This window comes from Candoia aspera, chromosome 9 (assembly GCF_035149785.1).
Source record: "Candoia aspera isolate rCanAsp1 chromosome 9, rCanAsp1.hap2, whole genome shotgun sequence".
NCBI lineage: Eukaryota > Metazoa > Chordata > Lepidosauria > Squamata > Boidae > Candoia > Candoia aspera.
In genome coordinates this window covers 18,847,965-18,872,709 of record NC_086161.1, presented here as the reverse complement: position 1 = coordinate 18,872,709, position 24,745 = coordinate 18,847,965, and the positions used below count along the sequence as shown (strand labels likewise).

At 43.2% G+C, this 24,745-nt stretch overlaps 1 protein-coding gene across 5 annotated transcripts in view; it reads left to right on the top strand.

Annotated features, from left to right (window-relative positions):
- The window catches only part of PLEKHA2 (pleckstrin homology domain containing A2), a 70,686-nt gene that overhangs the window by 14,282 nt on the left and 31,659 nt on the right, over positions 1 to 24,745 (top strand). For 2 of the 5 annotated variants that reach the window (XM_063311599.1, XM_063311595.1), the window contains exons 1-5: positions 5,278 to 5,457; positions 12,948 to 13,111; positions 16,312 to 16,368; positions 17,335 to 17,383; positions 21,119 to 21,216. In XM_063311599.1, coding sequence (XP_063167669.1) covers positions 12,971 to 13,111; positions 16,312 to 16,368; positions 17,335 to 17,383; positions 21,119 to 21,216 — 345 coding nt within the window. In that variant the 5' untranslated portion in view covers positions 5,278 to 5,457; positions 12,948 to 12,970. Of the gene's footprint in view, positions 1 to 757; positions 833 to 5,277; positions 5,458 to 12,947; positions 13,112 to 16,311; positions 16,369 to 17,334; positions 17,384 to 21,118; positions 21,217 to 24,745 lie in introns of those variants that run through there. The other 3 variants (XM_063311598.1, XM_063311596.1, XM_063311597.1) reach the window with 2 other exon arrangements.

Genomic DNA, 24,745 nt, shown 5'->3' with positions numbered 1-24,745 from the left:
TGTGATAGAATCACCAAGAAGGGGGAAAAGGATGTATGATTGTGATAAAAATAGTATGAATAAACAACTATGTGTTATTAATGTAAACCATGTAGAGGCTTATCACTCCATCTTCTCATTTCTGCAGTAAGTGTTTATCTTGGTTAGTTTTATGTGACTTAGCATGATGTGTTGGGTTCCATGTATCGTGTGAATCTAGAAAATGGGTTAATTCAGTAACCAGATGTGGTGGATTTCGGTGGTGCCGCTGGTTCTCAGGAAGGAAGGGGCACATTCCAAGGAGGTGGAGGAGATAAGAGGAGGCCCAGTCCAGGAGGCAATGGTGGGAAAACGAAGAGGTTCAGGATAGCCCCGCCCCAGAGTCTCCCAGGTTATTTCCCCTTAGGTTAGGTAGGGTAGCTTTAGTCTGGCAAGATTCTGTCTGTGCAGTGTGAGCAAATAAAGAACTGGACTTTGAATGGACTGACTCTTTGTTGTTCTTGGGCTGGGCCTGACACCAGGTTTGGGATGTTATGTGAATGTAGCCATTGCTTTACTAGTTTTGCATGACCAGAATAATCACTGTGTTTGTTTGTGTGAAGAAGCATTCAATTATATATTTATTCCACATCTCTTTTTTTAAAAATATGCAAACTAGGGATGGGAAGGGTCCCCAAAGGAGCATGATAAATTGTTTAGTGCAACTGGTTTGCATAATATACAGTCCTTCCCTTTTTTTAAAAGAAAATGTGAAACTCCAGAGTCTCTTTTGCTGTTAACTTGTAAAAAAAAATTGCTTGCTGACCAAAGCATCAAGAGATAATCAGGTAAATTATTCAGCTTCTCATTTTTGGTAAGCTGATGCATTTTTTTTCTGTTCTTGCTCTGTCTCTTTTGGAGAACTGGGGGTCCTGTGGCTTTCTAGATCAGGATTTAAATGTCAATTTCAATCTTCACTAGTACCTGAAAAACTGTAGGATGGAGATCATGTCATGCCCAGCTATGGTGTTTAGCTTGAGAGGATATCTCTCTGTATATTTTTTAAAGGCAGGTCCTCTGTAATTCCAACCAAGATTCTGCAACAGAGGGAATTCTGTTTAACCAGAATAAATTTGCTTGCATTTGCTTAAATCTTTATGAAACGCAGGAAAGGCTGTGAAGGACATAAAAATATAGGATCAGAGTGGTTGCAAAACTAGAAAGCTATTAAAAGCCTGATTCCAATTACTGCATCCTAGTGTGCTGTGAGCTCCCATTTGAGGACAGAGGAACAAATTCAATCAATAAAGTAGATAGGACAGAATTGCCATTCTCAGTGAAGAAATGAGTTGTAATCGGCAGATGTATGGGCCAGCAGTATATTTGGTGTCATGTATGCTGCTGTTCTGTAGTAAAGTCTGTGATTTGATATTGAACAAAGGATTGTCAAATTGGGAAGCTACCATGAGAGGGGTCTCTAGGCGTGGCACAAGTTAAAAACCCAGGGGGGATTGATAGAACTAGATTTCCCATCCTTAAGAATTATCTCTAATGGCTCTTGGACTGCCTGTGTCGAAGCAGCATGGAAAATTGCTATACAGACAGAGGCTTCTGCAGAGGGGAAGGTCAAAAAATTCAAGGTGGAGGCCCCAATGGTACAATCAAAGCCCTACCCTGCCTTTTTTTTACCTGTATTGATACAGATAAAAAGGGGTGGGGCTTCAGTCATGCTGTTGCAGCCACTGTCTTGGTTTTTTTTTTTAATTCCTCCCATAGGTGTCCCTTTATGCAAACTATAAACGTGCATGAAAAAGATCTTATTTTGCATAGAATTCTGGGAGTTGAAGTCCACACATCTTAAAAGTTGCTAAGGCTGAGAAACCCTGAACTAGAGAATTCCTCTTTTCTAAGTATGGAGGTATAATTTGAGCAGGCACCCCATGCTGACTATGTCACTTGGGAATGTGCTGTTTGCACTGTACAGTTAGCAGAACTGTGGTTTCTGCTAGCTCTTAATTAAGCTAGGTGACAAAACCAAAGGGCCAAGCAATCACTGTACCATTTTGCAATTTGAAGCTTACCATTATTCTAGAATCGTTTGAATCACAGGAATTCTGTCCTGTTAAAATTGCGGCAGGTGGAAGACTCAGTGAATAACTCAGTCCAGAGCTTAGTTGGCCAAGGCACTTAGACCTTTGGCAGATTCTGTTGTTATACCCTACAACAATAAAGTGATATTCTTGAAATCCCTGGGGTGTCTGTTTTTTTAACTTGGCCTACTTTAAAGGGCTGACATCAGTCTTGAAAGCCGAACAGAATTTATTTCTGGCCCATTTTGTACCAGTCCAAGTCAAGGTGGAGCTACTTTGAGGTGGAGTGTTGAGTTTCTGCTTCTCTTCCCTTAACAGTTTATTCCTTCCTTCCTTCCCTCAAGTCATATTTATAAGAATATGCATGGGATTGTAGAGCTGCTTGTTATTTGCCATAAAGCAGAGAGCCAGGGTGGGGTAGTGGTGAAGGTGCTGATCTAGGAGAAGGGAGACCTAGTTTCTAATCCCTGTGGGACATTGGATCAGACCCTCTGTCTTATCCCAAGAGCCATGGTGCTGGACTAGGAGTGGGGAGTCCTAGGTTCTGGTCCCTCCTCAGGCATGAAAGCTTCCTGGGACTTTGGGCCACCCTCCCTCCCAGTCCAAGATCTAGAGTGGTCTAGTGGCGAAGGTGCTGGACGGAGTGGAAAGACCCAGGTTCTAGTTCTTCCTCAAGCACAGAATCTCCCTACAGGACTTAGGGCCAGTCCCTCCCTCTGAGCCCAAGGGCCAGTGTAGTTCAGTGATGAAGGTGCTAGACTGGGCATGGGGATACCCAGGATCTAGTCCCCACTCAGCCATGGAAGCTCCATGGGTGACTGGGCCAGTTCCTTTCTCTCCAACCAAGAGTTGGCATGGGGTAGTGAAGAAGGTGCTGGACTAAGAGTGGGAAGAGTGGGTTCTGCACCCTCGCTCGACTCCAGAAGCTGCCAGAGGGGACTTTGGGCCAGTCCTTTTCTGTTAGCCTAGCCTCTCTCGCCAGATGGTTATTGAACAGAAAAAGCAAATAAATGTGAAGCTTTTTATACTAGAGGAAATGTAAGCATCAGTTCATTACCTGCACTGTTGAAGTAGAAGAGTCAGGTTTCAGGAGGCCTTATGCAAGCCCCTCCCCATGTCCCCTCTTTTATCTCCCTTTCCCCTGATAAATTAACAGGCAGCAGTGAGCAAGAATCCCATTTTTTCCATCCCCTTTCATTTTCATAGAGTGCTGGGTGTGCTGCATCTCCACAGTATGACTGTGGTCTCTGCTGTGCCAACTGATGCTTTCTTGAGAGCTTCACTTCACACTCCATCATCACTTGAAAAAGAAAGTGCAGGCTCTGGCATCTGCCCAATGTTGCTGGGTCTCAATACCAGGCCCAGGCACATTTCCAGGAAGCCTCTGTTTGGTAACTTTGCTGAAATTTTAGTCTGGCTTTAAGGTAGTAGAAGGTGCATTAGTGACCAAGGCAAGTCTGTGTCAGTTGTATCTGATCACAACCCTTGAGTGTAAGATTTGCGTGTTGCACATGCGTTGAACTAAGCCATCACATGCTTCACTAGCTGTTGTCGTAGTGAGTTGTACAAACTTAGCGTTTTGAGTTATAAATTGTGGTTTCAGGCTTCTTGCTATATGCACAACCAGCCAGTGATGCTTTATTTGACATGTTACAAAACCACAGCATAATGAAATAAAAGAACATCATGCAGGAGGAGGATGGATCAGAGGTCAGTTGGAACTACCCTTACATTGGGTGTCTAATTGAGGCCTTTGAGGGTCAATCAATCCAGAGTCTTCATCATTCTTCCCCACTCTTGAGGTCTTCAAGTGTGTGGATTTGGAATGGTGAAGTTGTAGTCAAAAGTATATGGAAGTTGGGAATGTTGATTTCTGTGCATTCCTACCAGTGTCATGGGCTGATGTTGTAGAAATGTGTTCCTAGCTGTGCATGAAAAAAGCTTTCAAAGGCAATATAAACATAGCTTAGGGAGCAAAGTATGCCACCTTCCTCTAACTGGTTGCCTTCCAGACAGATTGAATTTTAACTTGCTTGATTCCTGCAGGCATAGTAAATCCAGCAGGCTAAATCTTGAGTGCATAATTTTATTATTTGTGAATTTGTTAGATTTAGATCCCACCTTTGTTAGATTTAGGTTTGCACTTCCATGAGCTCATGGCAAAGTAGACAGCATTACCTCCTTCATTTTTTCCCCAAAGTCAGAATAATTGACTTAAAGGCTACCCTTCAGCTTCCATTGCACTTGGGTCTGGACTACCACCACGTGTGCAATTTAAATATATCGTACCTCCAGAGGAGCTTCCTAACCTGCAGCACAAAATGGTAGAAGGGGAGTAAGTACAATGTTAGCAGAAGTGTGACCCCCTTCCTTCTCTTGCTGGTTGATGGTCAACAGGAAGCATCCTGATGCTTCTGCAAACTGCCCATTTCTGCAGACTGCCATTCACAGCCCTCCAGCTTTGTTATTCCAAGTCAGTGTGGACAGTGGGTTGGGGCCTCTACTATCCCTCAGCTAGTAAAGTGGGCCACTTCATATGTGATTGGTGGATGACTTGTTTACTTAAGATAGAGAAGGGAGGGTTAAAGAGGACCAGCTTTTTAGCTTCTGCTAAAACAGACGGCAGCGCTAACGGGGAGCAGTATGCACCAGAAAGCCTCAAACCAAGGGCTTCCTGTAACCTGCATTTAATCCTGGTGAATGCTGTCCTGCATGTTTCATAGTCCCGAATCTGCTCTCTCTGCTATGCAGTTATTTGACACACATACACCCTGATGTGCAGATGCAAATGCACCTTAGATCTGCTGAGTAGCTTGGTCCTTGGCAAGATCCCATTCTCAGCCCACAGAAGGTTGTGTTTACCCCTCTAAGCACAACACAAAGCTCCTGGGCAAGACCACCACCTCCTTTGCAACGTCTGGCACCATAGGGGCTGTATCTCTAAGAAGTCACTGTCCTAGCTTTGTTTTTTAAGGGCTTTGCTGAAAAAAGATGGATGATAATATTGCAGACTTCTACCCAAGCTCGTCTGCAGAAGAAAAAGGCGTGATTAGCTCAGATTGAGCATGCCAAACAAGGCGAGGAGGTAGCACGTGCCCCAGAACCTTTCTGTGCATTCCAGAACATCCTGTGCTTAAGCTTCTGTGGTTGAAAGGTGGTTACTAGTCTCCACCCCTAACTCTGGTTACAGAAGGAAAGGCTGTGACTCTGTACTCCTGAACTTGATAGCTAGCGGTGTGGGAGACCTTTGTTTTACCTCATCTCCTCTCCTCTGAGCTTTTGTCTGAGATGATGGTCCAGGCCTGGGTCAGCTTTCAGTATTGCCTGAGCACATCTAGATTCAGGGATGGGTGAGGAGGCTGGATTCCCTTTGAATGTACAGTTTTCTTCAAAGGAAGCAAATGAAAAGGTAGGTCTCCTGAGCACGTTTCTTTCCACCTGCATTCGTGCAAGTTGAGCTCTCTAATTATTTAATAAGAAATACAGTCAGCATACTTTTGTTTCTAGGGTTCTTGCCAGTGGTTGCAGAAGTGCTGTTGGTTGAGTAGCCTGGCCTTGAATAATTTTTTTTTCAATTGTTATGGGGACTAGGTCATAAATTAAATATAGCTGAGCATTTGGGGGCTTGCTCTTGGCATGGATTTCCAGCTGCTTCCATGGCGCCTTTGCAGCCTGCAAAACTTCAGAAAAGAATTGCTTCATCATTCTTTTAAAGCAGTGTTTTTTCAAAGTTGAAGTCCACATGTCTTAAAGTTGCCAAGTTTGAAACACACTGTTTCCAAGCGTTTTTCACTTGCTGTTCCTGTGGATTTTGTCTACTTGGCACATCAAGGAGAGGGTCTCCTGGCTTTGTGGTGTGTTTTCGATGTTTCCATGTGGAGAACCTACAAAGAGAAAGGGACTGTGATCTGGTTATTTGAATGTTAGACTTGAGATTAACTTGCCAGTTGGTTCTGAAGGTTGGTGATGGACTTTGAATCCAATGTGTGCTCTCTCTTTTTATCCTGACCACCCTTAGAGATTTGTTGTGAAAAGGTAAGGAAAAACGCCTCCCCCTCCCCCTTAAATTTATTGGCCACCCAACTCCAGCGGACTTTTGGCAGCAGTTGCATGCCCCATCCATGTAACTTGCAAGAATGGGATAATTGTTTTGGGTGGTAGCACATGGCAAATGGGGGCTTGGTCGATCTCCAGCTGGATGCTTTAGCATTGAAAGGAATGCTATCAGATACAGTGCCAACATTTATTGATAGACAGTTCATGTACACAGAACACCTTGCTCTTATAAATAGCCTTAAAGAGGAATTGGGTAAGTTGGGCCTTTCTCTGAGGGTTTCTGCTGGTCTTAATGCATCATTCTTGGGGGCGTATTTTCAGCTAGCTGCAGTACTACAGATTCCTCCTTTCCCTCCCTCCCCCCTCCCCTTCTGTGCCACTCCTTTTCCAGAGACTCAGAATGACATGCACAATGTTGATGTTATAGGCAATGTTTCTCAACCTCAACAACTTTTAAGATGTGTGGACTGCAACTCCCAGAATTCCCCAGCTAGCCGGGGAAGCAGGCTGCCTGGGGAATTCTGGAAGTCGAAGTCCACGCATCTTAAAGTTGCCAAGGTTGAGAAACACTGTTATAGGGATTAAAAACAATACCATTAATGAGAATTAAATGGGAGTTCTGTGCCACAGTTGATTTTGCTTCTGTGGGAACATTCGTGCATGTTCCTTCTTCAGCAAGAATATGGGGTGCACATGGATAATCCTTCCACGTGCTATATCAGAGTTTCCAGCCTTGCATGGTGGCCAATGCTTTGGATCCTGCTGATATTCAGAGTCACTTACCCATTCCTCTTGGCCCCGTCTTGTGTGTTCTCACTGTCGTATGTGAAACTGAGAAAAGGCCAGTGCCCCATCAGCCACTTAAGGAATCTTTTAGCACCTACCATGTCTGTCAGACAGAAGCTACTTCCTTCCTTTCCCACACATGTTTTATCAGATTAACTAACTTTAGAAAAAAACAAAAGAAAGAGTACTTTCTTATTTATAGTTTGCAAATGTTTCCTTAAAAAAAGGTGCAGTTTTAAATTCCGTTTAATTGCGCATCTTTATTCTCATGGTTGCAAAGCTCTTTGATGTGGGTGCTGCCCTTGGGGTAAACCTAGATGCAGCTGTGGCTTGAAAGCACCCCTTCTCTCCCACCTTCCTGGTCTAAGGGTTTAATAAATATTTATATTATTGTGTGATGACGGAACTAAAGATAATAACGCTAATGTAATAATGGCAATGCCTCCTTATTAAAGGGCACAGGGAGTTGCCTCCTACAAAGTCAAGCCATCACTCCATCTTGCTCAATATTGTCTACAGTCACTGAGAATTGTTATCTAGCACGTCAGAAGGGCAACAGGAAGGGCTCACACTAAAGCTGACTTTCATTGTTGTTTATTCGTTTAGTCACTTCCGACTCTTCATGACTTCATGGACCAGCCCACGCCAGAGCAAAATCAAGATTATCTTATTTTGTAGAATAAACCAAGCTGGACTTCAGGCTTGTTGGATTAATTAGAATCCTGCAGCCTACTTGCTAATGCAAAATGATGTAGAAAGTAGAAACAAACGTATGCATAAGTATCCAGGTAGTCCTTACTTAATAACCATTCGTTTAGTGACAATTTGGACTTACAACGGTGTTGAAAAAACGACTTACAACCGGTTCTCATGCTTATGACTGTCACAGCATCCCTGCAGTCACGTGATCACGATTTGGGCATTGGCAACCAGTTCTCATTTATGACCATTGCAGCATCCCGTGGTCATGTGATTGCCATTTTTGACCTTCCTGGGCGGCTTCTGGCAAGCAAAATCAGTGGGGAACCATGTGATTCACTTAACAACCACATGGTTCACTTAACACCCACAGTGATTTGCTTAACAGCTGCTGCAAAAAAAGTAAAATTGGGCCAGGTTCGCTTAATGACCACTTCACTTAGCAACTGAAATTCCGGTCCCAATTGTAGTTATTAGGTGAGGACTACCTGTATGCTGGAATGACTTCCATATGCAAATTCTGTAAAAAATCCTCATCCAGGTTATCAGGAAGATATTGGCAATAAAACTTCTTTATCATTTGCAATTAAAGAGCTGGGAGCCTGAAATTTTTGCTCCAGATAAGCAGTGATCTACCTATAAAACATAATATATATTTTGCCTAGCCCTTTTCTACTGGATTTTACAGTTAATTGCCATTTTGTTTTATTTTTTTTCCTCATGCATTAATAGTTTTTGTTGCCCACCTAAATTCTCTTCTTATGTTAATCCAGATTTCCCCAGAATTCTAGTGTGGCCAAAGGTTGGAAAACCTATCAGAATTGATTTATCGGTAGTATGTGTAAAGGGATGGAAGCCTGTTGCCCTTTCTGAGAGACCCAGATATTATAGAAACCAGGATGAAACTTGAGCAAGCTTCAATTCATCATCCCTAATGTCTTGCAATATGCCCAGCCAGCCAGCCAATGAGCAGAACAAAAAATATATGGATGTAGGCTTTCGTTAGACCATGGCCTATGAGCCCAGAAGCTCCTCACCACAGAACAGAAAAAATTCTATACAGTCAGTGATCAGTGCAACAGCTAGGCAGTGGTGCCTTGTATTTCTCTGGAAATAATATGAAATAATTATTTCCACATTTGCATTTGTATGCATCAATTAGCATATACACATCTGTGCATTTTCGGTCCTCTGTTGGGGGTGTTGCACTCCAAGTGACTAAGCCAATTCAGCTTTCTGAATTACTGAACCCACGTGAAAAAGGTTTCCTTGAAAAACTCCAGACATGGGAGGGGAAAAAAAATCAGCTATTGCACAATTTGGAAAAGCAAAAGTGACTAATTCACATTTGCCCTAAACTTTAGGGATGGTCTAATGATAAGTTTTTCAAAATTTTCCTTTAGGAAGGGGAAACTCCCTGAATTTTCTTAGGGACTTGCCCTCTGATGGCAGTGGGCAGGAGGAAAAAGTTGGTTTTGGTTTGGGAAGGGGAAAGGAAGATGAACCCTTGGCATTGGAGTGGGTTGTAAGAGTAAGGCTTTTCCCAGTATTTGTGGACTGTTTGTTTTATTATGCAAAATATTTGGGCTTGTCCTTCAGTCAAGAGATAATAGATAAAGATGCCCCCTTGTCAGCCTTACCAGGTAGACCAGACAGGAAACACAACCAGATGAGCTAATTCTACTTTATTGTAAAGCTACATTAACAGAATCTTGCAAGTCTAAAAGTACAATTCTCCCACCATTTCTTTTACAGCCCGAGAAACTAGGAAGGGTCTTTTCTGAGCCTCTTTCTCTACCCATTAGGCAGCTGTGGGCTATGCCCTCTCTTATCTGACCATTCCCTAGGCAGCATCTCTTTGCCCCATCTCCAAAGGTCTTTCCCACATATCATTACACCTCTGGAGAGAGAAGCTGGATAAACATTAAATACATGAAAAATAAATTAATTATAACTTCTACCTGGGGTGGTCGTCCTCTTCCACCAAGCATGTACATTCAGGAAAGACATACATGGAGCAGTAAGGGAGGAAGGGGAGGCCCACCTAGCCAGCCATATCAGCTGAATCAACCCTGGCGATCAATAGGGTGACACGTCCTGATCGCCCTCACATCAATTAGGGATGATTTCAATACAGTAAAAAAAAATCTACTTCAAAACCTTTGGAGACTTCTAAAAACAAGGAAAGCAAAATGTAAATTACAGAGCAATTTTAAAGTGCCTGGAAGAATAAGCTGTAAGCTGACTGCACAAAGTTGGTAGTCTTGGCTGTGGCCACATTTGGGTGGAATGAGCACGCCATTGTCCAGGTGCCATCACCGAGAAGATGCTTCCTTTTGTCTTATGATGAAATCTCCTGGCAAAACTACATGCAGCAGAGGCTCCTCTGAAGGATGTATGGCAGATTAGAGTAGGATGGTACAAAGAGGCACACCTTCTGGAAATGGGTCCAAGCCATGTAGGACTTCAAAGGGTCAGGGGTCAGATGTGACTGGCAACCAGTGAAGCTCTTTCAGATGCTGGGTGAAATTTCCATCTGGTTGTACTAGTTAAAGATCTGCCAGTTGTCCTGAGCACTGTTCCTGAGTCATCCTCATAGGTACTTTAATATACAGTGCATCATAGGAGGTTTTTGCTCTCCATCAGGGTCCAAATCTTCAAGAGGGGCATGGCATCGTGGTCAAAGCCCCACTCACTGTATACACATACAAGGGGTGGGACTCCAATTGGAACATTGCATTCATTGCCTGGCAGATTTGGAGAACTGTATGCATCCCCCAGACCCTCCTGCCCTACACATTAGTCAGAACCACAGTTCCTGGTATTTCCAGGCTCACAAGATCTCCATCTCATCAGGTTACAGGCTCTCATTTTCTTCTGCAAAAGGCCTGTGTGAAGTCCTTAGTGGAGCATTCTTTGAAATAGCTTATTGAAAGTATTTGCTCTCCAGTCTTTTCTGGGGAACGAGATTATGCAAGCATAAGAATGCATCAGACTATGACTTGCAAAATTCCCAGCCATCATAGTGGTAGCTGGGGAAGGCTAGAGTAAGGCTAGAATTGAGAAGTCCCCATTTTTAATTTTCATTTCAGCCAGGAGTCCATTGGGTTACCTTGGACAGGCCACTTTCTCAGGAACACTGCTTTGGAAACCAACTAATATTATCTAGCATTAACAACAGGTTATGCACCTGACATAAGATTTAAGAAGGTTGCACAAATGTTAGCGGAATAAGATTGCTGATTCCTCACATTTCTACAGAGTTTAAGGTGATGCAACATTGAGTTGACCTCAGTGACTTGTGGATTAAAGACTGAAATAAAGGTACTGTATTGCACTGTATTGACCACATTCAGTTCTGATGACAATTCCCTCAAGTAGATCAGATGGAGAGGTTAAGGCAAGATACTGCTGATTATTTATACCATCTTGTCGCCATGGAAAGCCCGTCCTCATTATTACTGTAGTACAACAGTGACTGGATGCTAGAAGTTCCTAAAAGAAACTGGGCAATGATCTACTCAGGACCAGCCAGTGTTGGCCTTGTGGGGTAAACCAGATAGGAATCACAACCAGATGAGATCATTGTACTTTATTGCAAAGCTACATTGACAGAAGCTTGCAAGTCTGAAAGTACAATTCTCCACCCCATCCCGTCTCCTTTACAGCCCGAGAAACTAGGGAGGGTCCCTTCTGAGCCTCTTGCCCCATCCGCTATCCAACTGCAGGCTATGCTGTCTCTTATCTGACCGTTCCCTTGGCAGTGTCTGTTTGCCCCATCTCCCAAGGTCTTTCCCAAATACCATTACAGCAAGGAAGCTTCTTTGGGAGTAAGGATTTAATTGTGGACCTCCCTGGTCCAAATTTTAACATACTAAACCATATCCTCTACTTAGGCAGATAAACTTGGCAATGGATTAAGTCTCCCCTTGACCTCCATGATCAGTGGGAGAACTTGAACCTGGGTCATCTTGACCCCAAACCAGCACTTCCACCATTGCCTCACACTGGGTCTCAAACTTCAATGGATTTACCTTTGAGACTATTTACATAGCACATGCATTTTACAGAATGAATGCTATTTTTCCAAGCACTTAGGTAGAAGGCTGGCCATGAGTTGGCTGCTCAAAAATGGCTGCCATGGTTACCATTGGCCATGCCATGGTTGGCCAATCCCCAAAACATTGATGTACCAGGAGATAAATTAATGAGATTCCCTGACTCCCTCGAATACTTTCTCTGTATTCTGCAATAGTCATTTAGAACAGATGGCAACACTTTCTAACAAATACTGTGTTGTGGTAACCCGGAAGTTGACACATTGCTTTGTAACATGCCAGTTTCTCTTTGTTTCTTTAAAGGAAGCTTAAAAAAAAACTATAATGCAGAAGACTTTTTGGTGGCAAGGGAGGTTTCCATAGGCTGATATTTGCAGGGAACCTACAATATATCCATTTTCAATATCTTCTCTACAGTTTAAGAGCACTATTGGGAATATGGATTAAACTCATATCACATGCCCGGCTCAAAATCCAGATTATTGTTGCTTCATCTGCTCCTTGAAAAGCTATTCAGACAATTTCTAGAATGCATCTCCTACTCTGGCTGTAAAATAGATAAAAAAGACTAATAATTGCTAAAGTTATTCCTTCAAGAGCTAACTCCAAATATACAAGGACTCCACTCCACAACATTTCATGGGTCAAGAATTTTGAGAATTGCATTCCAGCCTGGGGAAAGTTATAAGCCAAGTTCTTATTTTTCTGCTTTTTTTGTTTGGTTTTGTTAAACAGCAAACTATGATAGCAGCACAAAAAGTACAAACACTGCATTTTTCTTTCAGTGTTATAGGAATGTTGACGGTCCTATTGCCTGAATTAAGAATGATAATGTTGTAGCCTTCTTATAGCCTTCATCTGATTTAATTTGTTATCTTCTGTATTATTCCTGCATATGGGAACACTCTTGGAAGAAAGAGTAGCTGGACATGGGATCTGAAGGCCAATACAACCATCTGTTGTCTGAAGTTGACATGGTGATATGGCCTGCAGAAACAACTTGCAAACCACTTTGTCGGCATTCTTTTTTGCTTTCCTTTTTTTGAATCCCAGGCAGAGAACAAGGAACAGAATGCTTTTGCTTACTCATGGTTTATTGAATAGCCTACAGTTGGCTGGACTCCTCTAACCACTAAGCCCAATCTGAACAACTCATTTTATGTCTTAACGCAATGCGTAAAGCTGTCCTTGGGTCACATGACAGCAGACCTGCTCAGGAGTATTTTAAAGAATAGGTTTTGTGCAAAGTGTCTTGGTGTACAGAAGATCTGGCCCTCACTCTGCGTACCTCTGTTTGCAGAGGGATGCTAGTAGTGCCCCGGAATGCCTTATGTAGATCGTCAGAATCGAATCTGCGGATTCCTGGACATTGAGGATAATGAAACCTGTGGAAAGTTCCTGCGACGGTATTTCATCCTGGATACCAAAATCAACAGCCTTCTGTGGTATATGGACAATCCTCAGGTGAGTCACTCCTAAAAGCATTTTGTTCAGTTCCTAAAAACGCTCATTCAAGTGCACTAAGGGGATAGATTAGATGGGTGCAGATGTTGTTTCAACTTTTTCATGGAATTAGGGTCCAGTTACAAATGATACCACTGTAGATGCATGAAAGCAGTTAATGCTTGTGGTTTAAAAATCATAAATGAATTTCTTAATGCTGTGCAAATTGCCTTTCCCCAAATTGCACCAGAGGGAGAGTGCCTTTTGGACCCTACCCTGGAATTACGCTTAGATAGATCCGTGTTCAGTAAAACATGTCTACAATATTTATAGGACATTCAGACATTTGTGTGTCAGAGTTCATATCCTTTTATCTCTCATGCAGATATTTATATATGTTTAACCATATAGCAAATCCATGTATATGATTTAATTATGCCAAAAAAACAGCAGTAAACTTAAGGCATGTCGCTTACTTCAGCATACAGTAAAGCCTTAATTTTATGGACCACTTGGAGGGAAGAGGTGTCTGTTAAATCCAAATGTCCATTAAATCCAAATTGATGTAATTGGCATAATTTGTCACTTGTGGTGATTTTGTGATTGACATATATATGTCAGTTGAGTCCATTTACTTCATTTGCAATGATGTAAAGTTATGCAAATGATGTGATTATGTTGATTATATATTTATGCCAATGGGAAAATTAATGTAAATTTTGGTAATTCTCCAGACTGCTTCAGAAACAATGGACGGGAGTGAAGTCTGAACTAAAATGTCCACTGAACGAGGGTCTGTAAAATTAAGGCATTGCTGTAGTTAACATCATCCTGTCTTTCTATTTTTACAGTCTCTGTAGTAGCCCCAAATCTGCTCTCTGAAATGACTCTTCCCACCTTCCTTTGCTGCCCTCTTATCCAGAACACCCTAGGTGCCAGCCCCACTAAGTAGCCCAGACTAGGAAACCAACTCCACAGAAAGGCTAAATCTCCTTTTATTGAGATTGGCTACAGTAAGAGAATCTTTTAAGTCTAATTGTGCTGTATCTCTTCCCCCACTTATACTCCAGTGAATTAGGGAGGTGTCTGTCTGAGCTGCTTCCGAATGTTAACCCACTGCATTGGACTTAAAAAGTGTTTCAGCCCCTTTTGCCAAGATTATAGTACCTGCATATCTCCATCAAGGTCATCTTCCTTTCTTTCTACACTAGGAGAGGGCAGGGCTCAAACTTTGTCTTTTTGGTTTTTTAGAGGGGAGACTGGGAAGATTTTTATTTAAGTCACCCATGTCACCTCTTTAAAACCTAAAAAAACTGAACTATTTTTTCCTGCCTGGGGTGAATTTAAAGGGGATCATGATGGCCTTAAATCTATGCCTTTACACAACACCCTGGGTGAAAATGTTAGCTACACCCACTCTGATAAAGGCATGACATCAATGCTATACACCCTGCAGTCCTCAGAGGCTGAAATAAAGATGTAGATTTTAAAAGGGCATCCTTATTCTTATGCCTTGCTGATAAAGGAGGATGTTAATCTATTAGACAAACAAGCAAAGGCAAAATGCATATAATTGAAGTAATCGTATACTTTTCCCGCCCCCCTCTCAGCCATTTCTTCTTTCTTCTAAGGCAGTGTTTCCCAACTGGGACAACTTTAAGATGTGTGGATTTCAGCTCCCAGAATTCCTGGCAATGGCTATGCTGGCTGGGGAGTTCTGGGAATTGAAGCCCACACATCTCAAAGTTGCCTAGGTTGGGAAACACTGTTCTAAAGTTTCTAGTATCTGCATTTCAAATTGTAAACTCTTTGGAATAGAGACCTGTCAGACCTGTTCTTTAGTATTATGCATCTAAAAGGCTCTATATGACCACACTGTTTAATTATTATCATCAAATCATACTGACTTGAATGTTTCTGATCTCTTAATAATCCATATTCCCTAGCTGGAGCGTACACAGGGTAAAATAAATCAAGATGGTGGCCATGACTGCATAAACAAAGCTGCTTCCTTTTTTACATGCATCAAATGCACAATGCACAGAAAAATGGGTGGGGCTTCAATAGTATGGTGGCAACCACCATCTTGACTTTTGGGGCCGTACCTGCAGACACCGTTATTGGCTACATCAACCATAAAAAGCAACCTGAAATGTCCCCTGAGCTTTACCAAGTGCACTGTAGCCTACATTCCTAATGGGAAAATCCAAGCCAGTGGTTTTGTCTGACTCATCTCATACCTTCCTCTGTCTGAGTATCTTGGCAAGAAAACAGCAGCAAATATTTTTATCTGTAGAAACCTCCCCCGTGTGCATGAACTGAGATAGGAACTGCATGGAGGCTTCTTTGTTAAACTTAAAAGTACACTGGGATGCCATCTGCAGTATTGACCAGCTTTAGCTAACCCTTCAGAGAGGCCTGTTAGCCTATTTGAACAAAACCAGGAATGAACAAAATAGGAAAAATCCTTGTATTTGAAAAAACTGAACTTGCAAAATGGTGAGCAGGCTTTGGAGTTCTCCATAAAGCACCTTCAGAAGAAGGGCGATAATCTTAAACCTCCTCCAGGAAATAGCTGATATTGCTGTATCGTTCCCAGAATTCCCAGCTACAATGGCCATTGCTGTGGAAAAATGGGAAGAAGGATTGTCTAAAGAATTTAACTTTATTGGAAATAGTGCTTTCATATTTCTACTCATTTTTTCCTGCTGATTAGCTGGGGAAGGGAAGCTTAATCTTGTGTGAGTGTTAGAGTGCAAAATCTGATTCTATGAAAGAAATAGTTCAATTTGATTATTGGGGAAAAAATTAAAGGCTGTCTACTGAAGTCCAGAGTTGTAATGATATTCTCAGGAGACCATCAATGATACCAGTACAAGGTATGCACAAGATAATGTCACACTGCTAAATCTACTTAGCATGGTAGCTTTGCAGATAAAGTGGGATGGATCTCTTGACAGCCACCCTCAACTTCTTGAAAAAGATGGGGTACAAACATAATGAATACAGCAGGTCAAACTCCAGGGAGAGTAGCTATCAAGCTGAATCTTCTGACTTTCAGTTTTATTTGTGCTGACCATTAAAGCATCAAACCCTGTGCATTTAGGAAGTCACTGAGAGTTGAGCTTGATCTGAAAGAGACTTCACCTTTCACTTCTAAAGAAGCAAAGGGAGAATGCCACCCACTGGATGCATTGTTGATTAATTGACTTGTATTTCAGAACCTGGCTGTAGGCTCGAGAGCAGTAGGATCCTTACAACTGACCTACATCTCTAAGGTATGGTTAAAACAGAGCTTTGCCCCTCTGCACATATTGTTAGTCTCCATTGTTTCCCTAAGTTTCTGGTCCTCGGAATTCTTGCTCTGTTTTTTAAGGGTTCCATCTCTTTGCCTTATAATTAAACCAGCATATAACTTAATAAGGAGAAAGCCTAGCTAGGATGGACAGGTCACATGTCTCACAAACACAGGCCATTTCATTTCTGATGCAGAGCTGAGTAAGCATTAAGCAGCAGTAGGAAAAGAGCAGTTCATGAAAGCATAGGCTTCTTAATAAAATGTATTAGTTGGAAAAGGTGATTTTTGGTTACCATAGATCAGTGTTTCTCAACCTCGGCAACTTTGAGACGTATGGACTTCTACTCCCAGAATTCCCCAGCCAGCATGGGAATTCTGGGAGTTGAAGTCCACACGTCTTAAAGTTGCCAAGGTTGAGAAACACTGCCATAGACTAATACTCAGCCATCTGACTGATGAGGAACCTCAACCTGCCTATCTCACCAGGTGGTAGTGAAGCTAAAAACAAGTGGCCACTGTGCATATATTTATTTGAACTGATTTGTGTGATCTATATCCTGCCATGAACTCTGTGGAGGTAGAGGGGGTAACAAGAGTGAGCAAATAATAAGTTGAAGATAAGAAGTGGGAATTAGAGGAGAAGGAAGTTCTAGGTCATGACCCGTCCTTTGGGCTGAGTTAATCATCTTATAAATCTCACCAGCTCTATCATCTCATTGCTCTGCAAAAGGCTTCAATTATAGTCTTAACTTTTTCCTAAACAACCGGCAGTAGGTTTGGCCACCCTCTGTAGGTTCAACAGGGTTTGGACATTCATGTTGGTAGGAGAGAATGTTGTGCCCTCAAATTCATAAAGATCCTGTCTCCTTTCCAAAGCCAACAGCAAAACCACTTGGGCAATCAGATCAGCAGCTCATTTCCATTTCCATTTGCTCTTTCTTTGCAGGTCAGCGTGGCTGCCCCCAAACAAAAGCCGAAAACACCGTTCTGTTTTGGTAAGCCTTAATTGTGGGGAGCCACATGTTTCATTCAGGGGCCACATTTACCTTTTGGTCCTGCCTGAGGGCCAGAGGCCAACCGATTTGCCCCCCTGTTGCAAAACTGATTTCGGGAAGGAATCTCACCAGTGAAAAGGATGGTTGGAGCTAAATAGTGTCTTTTTGTCCTGTAGCCTCCCCAAGAGGCAAATGTGGCTGAGCTTGGGGAGGCTAGGTTTAATCTGTATGTGCCTATGCATTTTCCCTTGAAGCCCCCCAAACAAAATGATCAGGTCTGAAATACTCAGTCCTGCCCACTCTGCTCTTTGAGAGCTGCAGATGAGATGCGGTGATGCTGCATGCAGGACGTAGACCCCGAGTTGTCCGTCCCTAATGTAAGTCATTATGGGGAGGATGAAGACTGGAGAACACCTCTGTGGCACCCTTTGAGCAGAACTTTGGCTTTGGCTTCAAACAGGCAAAAATGTGATGCAAAGCACACAAGTGCTCCTTGGCAGGTGTTGTGTGCAACCCGAAACACATTTTGCTCTTCACATCCAAAGCACTGCATGGTTCTAACACGGAGGTGGAAACCGGACATGTGAATTGACTTCCTACTTAGGAAGCAACCTTGGGTGATGTTTGTGGCTTTTCAGCTGCACTGGCTTGGGAATCAAATGGAGACCTGAGTGCTCGGAGCAGAGCAAGAGGGAAAGGGTAGAAAGGTGGTCTTCTTCAAGAGTTCAGTTCCTGGGGGCTTTATGGACACATCCATATAGATTTTTTGAGAACAATGTGGAAGTGGTTTCCCATCTCCCTTTAGGATGATTTCTGTCTCTCTCTCTCTCTCTCACACACACACTCACATACACACACATACTCTTTGCAGTCTAGCTTAGTGTCTTGGATTTCTTCGTGGCTTCCTACCCAAGTCTTAAACTGGTGTGACCCTATTTACTTTTATGAGACCAGCCAAGGTCAGATAATTGTTGCCACCTAGCTGGGCTCCCAAGTGGAGGCTTACGGATATCACTTCTACCTTATGGTAGAATCTGTGGTGATTCAGACTCTGATCTTTCCTCTTCCAAATGAGCACCCATTGGGTCTTTATCCTTGTGGCGTAACTTAGAGCTTGATTTCCACCAGCTTAGCCTAGCTTTACACAAGAAAAAGAAATTAAAGCCTAAGAAGGAAGAAATGCTTTGCCAGAGCCTGAAGGCCTCCTGTTCTTCTGTCTAAGTTCAGGAGAAGGTGGTTGAGATGGTTTAGAAAGCAGGATAGAAGTAAACATCATCAGACAGGAAGCCCTGGGGATTGGGGAGGAGGTGGCAGAACCCACAGGAGATTGAATTGGTTGACTGCCTTTGCCCTTCCCAGGCAATTTATTATTTTATTACTTTGATTTCCTTCTTTTTTTTTCCCCGAGCTCTTTAAGCTTTGAACAATATACCCACATGCATGGAAGTAACAGCAAACCTGGGTTGGGGGGTGAGTGCCACCTGAAACAGAGCTGCTGTTGAGGAGAAGTCCGCCTCTTAGAGAAAAGTGCCAAGTTTTCAGAAACACAAAACAAACTATTTTAAAATGTAAGGAGACATTCCTTCCCCAATCTCCAAAAAAAGGCTGAGTAATGACCAAACTTACTCAGGAGCTGCAGATGAGAACTTTGACTGCTAAGAATGGTCTGTGGGAGACCAGGAGTAAACCAAAGTGGGGGGACAGAATGGCTGAGGAGATGTGAGTTCACTACAGGTAGTCCTCGCTTAACAACCACAATTGAAACCAGAATTTTGGTTGCTAAGTGAAGTGGTGATTAAGCAGATCTGACCCGATTTTACGACCTTTTTTGCAGTGGTCATTAAGCAAATCACCAGAGGTGTTAAGCCGACCATGTGGCTGTTAAGCAAATCACGCTGTTCCCCATGATTTTGCTTGCCAGAAGCCAGCTGGGAAGGTTGATAATGGCGATCACATAACCACAGGACACTGCAATTGTCATGAGTACTGATGGCGAGCAGGAGGGGGCCTCTATCCAGGGGGGGAAACGCATGCGTAGTACTGAGGAGTTAAGCAGCCATTCAAAGAGACACAGATCAGACCCGCCTTGACTTTTGGGGTTTACCCGTCTGGGTTTTCTCACGCTTCTTCAGTTTGTTAGGATTTTCTGTCTAATGTAGCAGTAATAAAGCACTAGAGACCTACTCCTCGTCTCAGCATGATTCCTGACTATTAGGACATCAATCCTAACAAACTGACGAAGCGTGGGAAAAACCCAGACAGATAAACCCCGAAAGTTAAGGTGGGTCTGATCTGTGTCTCTTTGAATGGCTGCTTAATTCCTCAGTACTACACGTGCGTTTTCCCCCCTGGATAGGGGCCCCCTCCTGCTCGCCATCAGTACTCATGATAGCAATAGTCGTAAATATGAACCAGTTGTCAAGTGCCCAAATCGTGATCACATGACTGGGAGGATGCTGTGATGGTCGTAAGTGTGAGGACCAGTGATGAGCCAGTTTTTCCAGCACCGCCGTATGTCCAAACCATCACTAAACAAATGGTCGTTAAGCGAGGACTGCCTGTATAGTGTTTTGTTTTGTCAAAGCCAAGGAATAGAGAATTGCTTGTTTTCAGATTCTCTGGGGGAAACACCCAGTTCTAATGGCAACAACCAGATCTAAATCAGATTGCAGAAATAATGCCCGTTGGAACTTAGGAAGTTCCTTTGGAAAATTCCTTTGGCATGTTCGCCCACCAATCAAAGGAAAAATAGAGCTTGCTAAATAATAAGATGGAGGTGTAGTGAGCTTGCACTTTTCTGCTCAGAGCTCACCCCACTTTGGCTTTTTTTTTTAGCCCCTTTTTCTTAATTGGACAACCACTCAGTGGAACAACAGCTTCTCAGTTGATATGCTGACACCACCTGTTTTAAATTGGAACCATCTCTCTCCCTAAATTCTAGGTACAACAAAACATGGAAAATCTCTTCTGTCTTTCACTGTAATTGCATGGAAACAAATGGCTTTATGCAAATGTTGGTAGCTGAACAATGGGTGGAATGAAGTGAATAAAGGCTGTTCCTAAATGAGAAGGTCAGCCAGTGTTTAGAATATTAATTTTATTAATGTAAAAGTTGGCCCTCCCCCAATATATTTGCAGGCAGAGGTTAATGAAAAAATCAACCTGGCATGTCAAGTGGAAATATAAATCGAATGCACCTGCTTTATCATTTTCCAAGGCATGAATTAATCATTCTTACAGGTGCTTCCTGCACTCAGGAATCAGTGAAGATCCTTGCTCTTAGTCTGAGGCACCCAACTGGAGGCTGCATGTGGCTCTCAAAAGGCTTGGTTGCAGCCCTAAAAGAGCTGCAGAAGTTATTATATGGTCATCTTTATACGCCAGGAGACGAGTATTAAATGCACAACTCATGTGTTGCTTCAAGTAGCTGGGCACAATAGCTTACTCATCCCCTCTGAGGAACTGTGCTGTTGAATTCCAGCAGTAAAACTGGGGAGGCGCTCAGGGCCACAAAAAAAGGGTCTTTGAACTCGTCCTCTGGATTTCCTGGGGTGGTGGTCCATGCAGCAGGGTCTTCTTGGAGAAATTGCAGCTGGTTCATGGAGCAGGGAATGAGGGGTGGGAATCACAAGAAAAAGAAGGCTCCTCTGGAAACTAAGAGGTTGCTACCAAGGGCAACCATGTGCACTCTTTTAAATGATGCACAACTCTTGATCATGACCTTTGTATCTGCAGTTATCAACGCCTTGTCTCAGCGCTATGTCTTGCAAGCAAATGACCAAAAAGATCTGCAAGACTGGGTGGAAGCATTAAATACGGCCAGCAAGATTACGGTAGGTATTTTCTATTCACATCATCTGGGCTACCCAGGCAGTCTTCCAGGAATGATGCCCAGGGGAAGGAAGAGAGCAGTTCATTTTATCTGGATGCACGCTATATCTTCATTCTGGTCTCCTTGTATGTTCTTTCTAGGAATTTGATCAGTTTTGTGCCATGAATGGGGAGACAGGTGAAGTTAAGAGGAACTGGGTGTATAAATTACAAAAGGGGGAATCATTGGGTGAGGGCTCAGTGTGCTGCTTAGATAATTGGCCCAGTCAAGGCATCATAGCTAACTGATCTGTGTAACCCCAATTTAGAGTCCAAGCATGGTTGAAGCTTCCTTATGGAGAAACCATTGGTTAGAACTGTCCATCTTGTCTCTCTTTCCATCTGTTTAATATTTTCCTTGAGGCCCTGGCTGTTGGGGCAGAAGGCCAACTGCCTTTAGGGCTGCATCTGCCCCTTGGCCTGTGCAGGGGTGAATTCAACTCCCTTTGGGTTGATTGGCAAGCCAGTTGTTCTTTGGGGAGAAATAGATGTAGGATTTGAAACTTCTACACTGAAGCAGAGTCCTTTATGTTAGGGCTGGCTGAAACAGTGGCATTTTCTTCCAGATGAGAACACCATATCAAATGGAACCAGTGGATGCATTCTTTCCTCCTTGGTACTTACTCTGCCCACTGGTCCACACTGCAGTATCTGGAACTTGGCTTTTGCTAGCCCTGTTACAAACCTGGGATGATTGCTTCTGAGGAGCTCTGAAATTTCTTGGAAGCATTCTGGTGATTGTCCTACCTCTTTCCTAAGAGGCAGCTGTTGTGGGTTTTGTTGTTGTTGCTGCTGTGACTGATCTTCCCCTATGGTAGGTAGGTAAAGTAGGAAGAAGAATCAGGAGAAGAGCCATGGGATGGGAGATCTAAAGGACTTCCCAATTAAACTTTAATTGGGCAATCACCCTGTCTCATTAGCCAGATTTTATTGGGGTGTGTACATATCCAGATGACACTGTCTTCCATAGGTAACATTCCCATGTTTCCTACCGCTTCTTCCAAGAGAGAGGTGGAATCTATTGCTCATGTTCCTGTGCTGCCAGTTTAGCACAGAGGTCCACCAACCTGAAGACCGACGATCATCTGTGATCTCTGAATGTCTTAGATTTGAGCTCCTCCCCTGAGCCCAGACAAGAAAAGTTGGCACCAACTCTTTAATATAACAGAAGGGGAAAACTATAAAATGCATGCAGAGCAATCATACTGTCTGTCAGCCCTCCCAGTTAGACCAGACAGGAAACACGACCAGATGAGCTACTTCTACTTTATTTAGGCTACATTAACAGAATCTTGCAAGTCTGAAAGTACAAATCTCCCGCCCTCCCTATTTACTGCTTAACCAGTTAGGGAGGGTCCCTTCTAAGTTTCTTCCTCTGCCTGTTACTCAGTTGTGGGCTCCTTCCCCTTTTATCTGATCTGGTGCACTGCCTCCCCAGTATTCCACTTAAAGACTAAGGGTGGTCTGACCTAAAAGTATTATACAGTACACTCCTGGCCTTGTAGTCACCTTTGCTCATGTTTTTGCTGCATTTAAAATCTGTGTCATAGAATGGTGGCAAAGCCCAGGATGCAGACAAGTAGCCCCAGCAGATTAGAGGAGCCTTCTAAAGTCCCCTTCTTAGCTGGGCTAGCTTTTGTGCCTGCTTCCACCGCTTGGAAGAAGAAAGACAATCCCTCCCCACCCCCAAAAGAACCTGGGGAAGAACGTGTTTCAAATACGGAAAAGATTTTGCAGCCTCAGTATACATCCATCTGATTTTATCCCAACTGCTTAATTTTGTAACATATCTTGCCACTTGTGAAACAGGAAGTTACAGGTTTACAGTACTTCCCATTTCTGGGCCATGAAGGCAGGTGACTTCCCTCTGAATTAGCCAAGCTTGACTTTTGACAATTGCTATCTTGGCGCAGCAGAAGGGTGGAGAAATGAAACTGAGAGGTGTTTGGCCAGTCAAGTCAATATTGACTGATTCATACATTGGCTGGGCTTATACAGCCCAGGAAGCCATCACATTCATCCCTACGTTCTACGTGATGGTCCACTAACCATTTGTGAAGGACACAGATGCATGACGTTATCCTTAACTTGCCACTGGCCAGCCGCAAGGACAGCTGCTGCACATTTTTTTGGGGGGTTCTGTATCAAAAGTGGTGTTTTCCAACTTCTGCAGTGCTTCATTTTGTTGAAGGCAAGGTCTCTACCCTGTTGGATGGTGTATGCGGTTGCAGTCACATTCCCCTCCTTTCTGGACAGTGATAGGTGCCCTCTGTGGCCATTTCATCTAAGGCTTTGGGGCTGCCTGTCCCACTTCAGAAGGAACCTTCCCATATAAAACCTGATTGTGTTTTGCATTCCAAGGAATGTCTCCAGCCTCCACACTTGCAATTTATATCTGAAAACACCATTGTTTGGGACCCTGCGACACTCAAGCCAAACACTGGTATACCAGTGAATGGTTAAAGAATTTGGCAGGTTTGTAAATGTAATAGGTGGTTTCATCTACTTTTCCCTGCCTGCCATATAACAGAGGAATATCTTATATAGGTGCATTGAGGCAGTGCCATTTTGCCTCCACCAAATCTATTCTGCATACTTTGTGGGATACTGTTTGGGCAGCCAACTGGTGCTAGCGTTCCCTTGCAGTACTTAACCAGCTTGAGGTATTGGGGATCTGGGGTGAAACTGATCACAGAAGTCCTCTCTGTTTCATCTTCTAGCCCAAGGAAGAATAGCAAAACTGTCTACCGGTCTGCAAGATTGGAAGATTTCTGTCCAAACATAGTCCAGCTGGCAGGTTAATGGCCTGCAGGACAGCCAAGAGCTTTACCCCACACTCTCTTCTGTCTCACCAACCTATCAGCTTGGCTATTTGGGGGCAGAAGTTACAGTCTTATAGGAAACTGATAGACAGACTTACCATTCTTCCTGTTCCCTTGGCCTTTGGAAGATTGGTAGACCTGTTTTCAGAAATAGCCTAAGTGGCAGGTTTCTGGTGTGAAGCACCTCCACAGCAGAGACTGATCACTTGAGCAACTTCAAAGTATCTAAAGCCTCTATCCCAGCGCCCACCATTACCCATTCCCACCCATCCACACTTGCCCAAGCCCATTGAAACAAGCAGGTCTTCTGCTGCTAGTAATGGGCACTGAAGAAGGTGTTCTCCAGCCTACCTCTCTTTCCTCATACTTCTTGTGGGGACAGAAGCCCTGTTGTGCTTAATTGCTGAGACAGAACAGGGGTGGGAAGTATGATCAGTACTTCTTTAAGCCAGCATACTTTCAGTGTGGCTCCCACACTGGATAACAACACTTTAGTGCTGCCATATGGGTGAGCCCATCATGTGCTTGTGTGAATCTGCTCACTGTGGTTTGTAAATATGGTATATTGTTTAATGAGACATGTGTGGACTAGCCAATTGTGGATTATTACTTAGGATCAAGTGAGAACCCAATATAGTTTTTGTTTGTTTTGTTTAAATAAAGACCAGTC